This window comes from Pyxicephalus adspersus, chromosome 8, assembly GCF_032062135.1.
Source record: "Pyxicephalus adspersus chromosome 8, UCB_Pads_2.0, whole genome shotgun sequence".
Classification (NCBI taxonomy): domain Eukaryota; kingdom Metazoa; phylum Chordata; class Amphibia; order Anura; family Pyxicephalidae; genus Pyxicephalus; species Pyxicephalus adspersus.
In genome coordinates, this window is record NC_092865.1 from 68,410,337 (window position 1) to 68,417,682 (window position 7,346).

Below are 7,346 nucleotides of genomic sequence, written 5' to 3' on the forward strand. Positions count from 1 at the left end.
AGAGTTCCTCCGTATTTAAAATGTTGAGATCTATAGGGCCTGATTTATTAAAGCCCTCCAAGGCTGGAGAGGAGACACTTTCATCAGTGAAGCGGGGTGATCCAGCAAACCTGGAATGCATCTGGTCCAAAATAGAAAACATCTGCTAACAAATAGCAAATGACTTTTAAAAAACCATTCCATGTTTGCTGGATCACCCAGCGTCACTGATGAAAGTGTCTCTTCTCTAGTCTTGAGAGATTTAATAAATCGGGCTCATAGTGTTTGGATGTGGCCGGAGACCTCTCCACTCTTAGGCTGCGTACACACGTACAATAATTATCAATGGAGACTAACAACCGATCGTCTGATAATGTTAACAAAGAACAGGAATGTCTCTGGAAACAAATGACCGTCCCGGCAGATCTGATTGGGCGACGATCGTTTACTATCTTGTGTGTGAGCGGTCATTCAGTGATCGTGGATTGTTCTGTAAAACACTTTCTCCTGTACACGTCACTTCCTGCATCATTCAAACCTTCAGATCTAGTGTGTGTACACTATTGGTGGATTATATTTGAACAGAATACAGAATTGTGCTCTATTAGATCCTTTAAAAAAAATCGTTGACCAGTTGTCAGTGCTCAACCCAGGCATTTTTTAAAGCTGGGCGGGAAGAAATTATAGGCGGGAGGTAGCCCCTGTATTGTGACCCAACTCTTCAGTTACCCCCCGAAAACAGCCGGGTGGTTACTGAAAAGTGCCGGGTGGTGCACCCAGCTAAAAGGGGCTGGGGAGATCACTGGACGTTCACTGGTATGTGGCCTTAAGCTACGTACACACTTGCAATGCTTCTCGGCCGATATCAGACGAGAATCTGGCGTGTGTACAGCGCCCATCGTTCAGACGACCATCCTGGCGGATCCACAGACAATGGACGACGAACGATCATAATGAAAGTGAAGGGGGAGAGCGCATAGCGGGGTGGCACTCTGTCGTTCTCCCCTTCCCCTCTCCATAGAACAGAACGATGCTGTATGTACAGAGCTCGTTCATGCATCGTGCAGTCGTTGGAGAGGATCGTGAAAGGTCCTTTCCAACAATTATTGCATGTGTGTATGCAGCTTTAGAGTCAGAATTCTACTTTAGGAAAATATTTATCACTGGATAATAAACATAAAGTATGTTATGTCTCCAGTACAAATATTATGAATATTGTCATCTTATTTCTATTACAGTGCTTAACCCAGAAATTTTTTTAAGCCGGGTGGGAAGAAATTGTAGGCGGATGGAAGCCCATGAATTGTGACCCAACGCTTCAGTAACCACCCAAAAACAGCCGGGTGGTTGCTGAAAAGTGCCGGGTGGTGCACCCAGCTAAAAGGGGCTGGGGAGAACCCTGTATTACATCTATAGGTTCATCTTCAATTTTGTTTGTTAGCTTTTTCCTTGATAACCTCATCTTCATATGTTTCCCCGCTGTAATGGCAACCATGTACCCAGCAGTGGCTGGCACAGTGGGCATTTCTCAGTTTGTTTGGCATTGGCGTCTTGTAACCCCAGATTGAATGTTGCACACTGCATTTTGTATGTACAATATTATTTCTGGTGCTTCCAACAATGGGTGAACTAATACTTCTGTGCCAAGACTTTGGTGATGCTAGATATATTGCCTTGGCATTGTTTCAGGTGGTCACAGGGCAAGTATTTTGTTATTTGGGGTCATTTAACTTGGTCAGGCTTAGACTATGTTCAGACCGGCGGTGTGATTACCAATCCTCCGCCAGTGGAGTGCTGCCATTGAAGAAAATTTTTTTTTTTTTCAATCCAGAACACAAAAAAAAAGAAGATGAGGTATTTTTTTTGTTTACAGGTGCAGTTTTACCGAGCATTTCTTATGGCGACACTTCAACATACCCTTAGCAATACTTGTTTACATCAGCAGTTTCTCCTCTTTGGTTTTGTATTGAGAGGGGAACGGTTAGGCACAACATAAAAAGTGAGGATATCTTCGTGAACAGAAGAAGCTATAAAAAACCTAGCAGAAATTATTTGCCTAGCCCATGTTATTAGGAAAATAAATAATGGCCTCCAAGTCTTAATTAAAGGCTTGTAACTTCTATGAAAATGGAAATGCGCAACTTATTGTCACATGTTTAGTATTATTCTGTGTGTTATTTAACCTTGGCATGACACGCAATGCATTATATCTCTCTGGTGTTATTTTCACCATCCCTGTGTGTTCTTAACCCTTACATCACAAATCCTTAATGTTAACCTCAACCCTTATCTGCGGCTTCTCATTTTGCTTTCAAGTAAACACATCGTGGGAAGATATGGTGGCTCCGATTGCTGGTCTCTTCTTCTGAAAATGCTAGTTAACTGGCACCATTGTGTTCTGGCCAAAACATCGGCTAAAGATTCAGTGCCTGGAAAGAGACTTAAGCTGCGTACACACTTCCAATAGTTATCGTTGGAAACGAACAACCGATCGGCTAAAAATCGTTCACAAAAAAGGTGACCAACGACACCGACGAACGAGGAATGTTGTTGGAAATGAACGACCACCACGGCGGATCTGATTGGCCGACGATCGTTCGCTATCTATTGTGTTTACGGTCGTTCAGTGATCGCGCATGTTTCTGCGGTACACTTTCTCCTTTACATGTCACTTCCTGCATCGTTCAAACGATTGTATCTAGCGTGTGTACACTATTGGTGGATTATATTTGAATATTCGTATTGTTACAGCATGTACAGAAATGTGCTCAATACGATCATTTAAATATAATCGTGCATAACCGTTGATCAGTCGTAATCGTTCGTTTTCTAATGATAATTATTGGAAGTGTGTACCTAGCTTTAGCCTACGTACACAGGTCAGATGGTTCTCGTCGGATAATCGGCTCAGGGCTAATATCAGGTGAGAATCTGGCGTGTGTACAGGGCTCATCGTCAGAACGACCGTCCTGGATGATCATAATGTAAGTGAAGGGGAGAGCACAGTGGGGTGCCGCTCCATTGTTCTCCCCTCTCCATAGAGCAGAATGATGCTGTATGTTCGGCGTTCTTTCATGCATCGTGCAGTCGTTTGCCATTAGAATTATTCTATATTTCTGTGCAATATCTTGTTCATACTTGCACATTATGCCAGCATCCCAACACTGGTGCTTAGTTCCCCTTTCATGTGATCCTTTATTGAAAGTGTCTGGGATGAATGAACAGAAGTAATACAAGGTAATCTGTAACTACCGTTCTTGGACGAAGTGTTGCTCAGTGCTCCCTTCAGTGTCAGCCACATGTCTGAAGGCCTAAGTATTTCATTAAATGATCTTGGCTGCATAGGTATAGCTATTCTGATCTAATCGCCCCTCCAACAAAGTGCATGCAAAGCACTCCAATTCCATGGAGGAGCAACAGATGAGCGGGGCTTGTTCTATGCCACCCTGCAGAAAAAAGCTTTTCTGACCCATTAAGTTATTAGCAAGTACGCTGTAGGGGACCGCACCTGGGCAGCAGTTTTAGGTCAGAATGAAGGAACCTTGAATTTACTCTTGCAGAGCACACATTGGTACACAAAAGTTTAATAAATTGGGTGCAGTTGTTTTTTCATTAGGTAGTGTTCAGAATGAATGGGCTGATGTAAAACATGTGCTAATGTTTCTACATTTCAGCATGTGCATGATGTGCAGTCCAGTTCCCCAGAGATTCCTCAGTGACAATAAAACGTAGTAGCATTTAATCATATAAAAGTTAGCAGGGAGCCCATCTTTGTCATAAAAACAGCCCAGAGTGTAGAAGACCAAAGCGCAGGCCTGAAGATTTACATGCAACATCAGAGAAGGAAGTGCTAGCTGGCTATCAGTGGTGCCCAGACAAAAATGGTGTCGGTCTTCTGAAAGCACTAAAGGCATCGATTGGAAAACAGTTCTTTCTGTGTTACATTTCTATAGTACAGTGTATGGAATATCACAATATATGATGCTAGAACAGAAAATCATTATGAAAATTATTGCAATTTGCCTATAAAGCAGTAGTAGGCTTTTTATATGATGAATTGGTTCCAAAATCTAACGGTACAAGTGCATATATTGTTGAATGTATTAATAGCATGAGATTTGTGATGTGTTGTGATGTGTTTTTAGGTATAGTATAGTAAATGCGTTTGTCTCAATTTATTGCAGGACAACGTAGAGCTTATGAGCTCCAAGAGGCGGAGAACCACCTCTCCATCCAGCAGTGTCAGTGGTGGAGACTTTGATGATTCACCGCATACCACAAGCACCCCAAACTCTGGCAGAAAAAGAAGGAGACTTGCTAATGTGTCAACCGTTGATCCAGTAAGTTTAAAGTGGAGCTAAACCCCCCAAAAAACACACTTACCTTTATTCCTGCATATCCGTTGTTTGGGTCCTGGCGCCGACATTTTCTTCTCTCTTCTTCCGGGTTCTTCTTCTGGATTGGGACAAAAGATTGCTGATCTCACTGCGCATGCATGAGATTGGAAATTTTTTTCTGCCATTGATGAAGGGGCTCCTTCTGGGTATATCTGAGATCAGGGCATGTGCACAAGGAGCAGCCAGGAACCTCCTGGGAAGCGTGATGTAGGTATCCCGGGAGGCCTTGCTGTACCAATAAAAGATGCTGCACTTTTTTTTTTTTTTCCTTTAAAAAGGGTGTTGCACTTAAAAAAGAAATAAACAATTAATAAATCTACCATTTTTGTCAAGTAAAAATTTTGTGTTTAGGTCTGCTACACTGCACCAATGATCTCTCTGTGTAAAAAAAAGCATTGGCAAGGCTATGCAAGTGCATAATTATGGATGAGCGAGAATGCCTCTGGCAGTCTCGTGAAATTTCCTCAAACTTCCGATGGTTCCTCAGAATTTTGGCAAATCGAATTCGTGAAACCATCGTAAGATCAAGAAAATTATAACAGGAGGATTCCCTCGGAATCAACCTGTTTGCGATTCCCCGGGGCACTAGAGGTTAATTAACCTCTAGTGCCGGGGGATCGCACACTGTTCTCAATAAACGTGGCCACGGCCGCATTCATTAAGAAGGTCCCCGGGCATTGGAGGTTAATTAACCTCTTGTGCCCCCGGGATCACAGTGGATTTTCAGAGCTGCAATCATTCTTGCAGTCCTGGAAATCCTGTGTGCGATCCCCGGCACTAGAGGTTAAATGGGGACAAGTATCCCCAAGTGAGATTGAGATTGCTCATCCCTATGCATAATATACAGCGTGCTTTTCATACAATGTAACAAGTGGTTATCTTATGTTATTGACTGCTCCTGTTTGGTTCCCTCTCTTATAGATTGCAGTTTGCCATGAGCTCTACAACACAATTCGAGACTACAAAGATGATCAAGGGAGGATTCTGTGTGAACTCTTTATTAGGGCACCAAAACGCCGGTAAGATTTATATTGTATTTTTTTTAACTAGTGTTTGTCATTTGCCTTTGTTATGTCTTTATTTTTGAGAATGTGTTGCTGTTACAGTATTTGTATTTGTTTGTGTTTTTAAATTATCTACTGTGCACAAAACAAACCTTCATATTTTTTTTCATATAAAAACCTGTAAAGGCTTTTTCCTCCCAAAGTTCTCGGTTTTTCAAACTTAAATGTCTCTTCCGCCCTTCCCTGTAAAAGCATAACTAAATTGTAGAGTTAGTGAGTATTTGCCTATATGTTTGTCTTGCTATGGAGTATCAAATAATGTAGATTCATTTTACTTTTAATTTGTATGCATTTGTATTTGTGCCTATATAGTGGGAAATACTATTGATTTATCTTTTACATATTTGTATTTTTACTATTATTTGTTTGTATTTTTGACTGTCAGAGCAAAAGTACAGGGTATTTATTATTAATACACAGTATTTATATTATGCAGCACTGTACAAACTTCATAGTCTTGTGACTAGCAGTCCCTCAAAGGAGCTCACAATCTAATGCCCCTACCAGAGTCATATGTCTCAAGGTCAATTTTGAGGGGAAGCCAATTAACCTAACTGCATGTTTTAGGGATGTGGGAGGAAACTGGAGTACCCGGAGGAAATCCACACAAACACCGGGAGATCCTGCAAACTCCATGCAGATAGAGTCCTTGCCTAAATTTAAACCTGGGACCTAGCACTGCAAAGACCAGAGTGCTAACCTCTGAGCCAGCATGCTGCTCGTGTCATTTCAGATTATACATTTATTTGTGGCTGACAACTTTTTTTTGGCATATTTTTGTGCTTTTAATTTAGGTACTCATAAAAAGATTTTCTACTGTTTATCAGATTTCAGACACTGTTTTAGCAGACTTGGAGCTCAAGTAGTAATGTAATGTGCAGCAAAGTGGAACAGTATAAACTAGTTAACTGTTAAGCTAGCTATTTAACTGTTTAACCTAGTTAAATGTTTGTGCATATTTGTTTATTGCACATTCTTTGTATGGCTGTGTTTTAAATTTGCTATCTGTTGTTCTTTAGAAATCAGCCAGATTACTACGAAATTGTTTCACAGCCAATTGACTTGATGAAAATTCAACAGAAACTAAAGATGGAGGAGTATGATGATGTCAGCCTGTTGACTGCAGATTTTCAGCTGCTCTTCCAGAATGCCAAAACATATTACAAGGTGAGCTTGAACTTCCCATGTAGAGGCAAAGATGGCCAGATTTTTTTTGTAAAACTACAATTGCCATTACAATCTGCCTCTTGGTACAAATGGAAAGTGGTGGTGGTAAAATATAACTGTTATCGTTGTTGCTGGAAATGATAGGTGTAAAAGGTAAAATCTTTCTTCCTATGCACACATTTTAACATGGGTAACATTTGTGTATAGGTTTGCTTTAATATTAAGTGAGTTTAATGGCTTACATCCTTCCATGCAATATATTTACCAGTGTCAGTGGTTTGTTGTTGTTGTGTGTTTACCTGTTTGTGGACCTCAAACTAATTTTACTTTGTACAGAAAAATGCCTGTTTTAATTTTTTAGTATATGTTCATATTGGCAGTGGGGTAGCGGTGCAGTTACTTCCCCCAAATGTCAGTGAACTGCTGCTTTGTATGAGATGCTACATGTAGTAACAGCAGCCCCATAGGGAATGAACTGAACCTCTCACTGCTGCTGTTGTCAAGTCTGCAGTGCTGGTTTTTTAACCTCCCTAGAGGTAACCCCGAGTGTGACTCGGGGTAGAAAAAAGTTGCTAAAAGTGGTAACCCCGAGTCACACTCAGGATATGTAAACCAGTGGAAGGAATAGTAAATAGAGCACTTACCTGATCTGCCGGCGTCCTGCGCTGTCCAGCCCTGCAATCTCCGTCTTCTTCCTTCTTCCTGCTTCTGCATGAGTCACCGGGGGAGTTCCCGGTGA

The 7,346-nt window shown here is 41.3% G+C and overlaps 1 protein-coding gene across 1 annotated transcript in view; it reads left to right on the forward strand.

Moving 5' to 3' along the window:
* The window catches only part of PBRM1 (polybromo 1), a 56,010-nt gene that overhangs the window by 1,607 nt on the left and 47,057 nt on the right, over positions 1-7,346 (forward strand). Inside the window, exons 2-4 of the mRNA XM_072421237.1 lie at positions 4,164-4,319; positions 5,298-5,395; positions 6,460-6,607. Of these exons, the coding sequence (XP_072277338.1) occupies positions 4,179-4,319; positions 5,298-5,395; positions 6,460-6,607 (387 nt within the window). The 5' untranslated portion in view covers positions 4,164-4,178. The remainder of the gene's footprint in view (positions 1-4,163; positions 4,320-5,297; positions 5,396-6,459; positions 6,608-7,346) is intronic.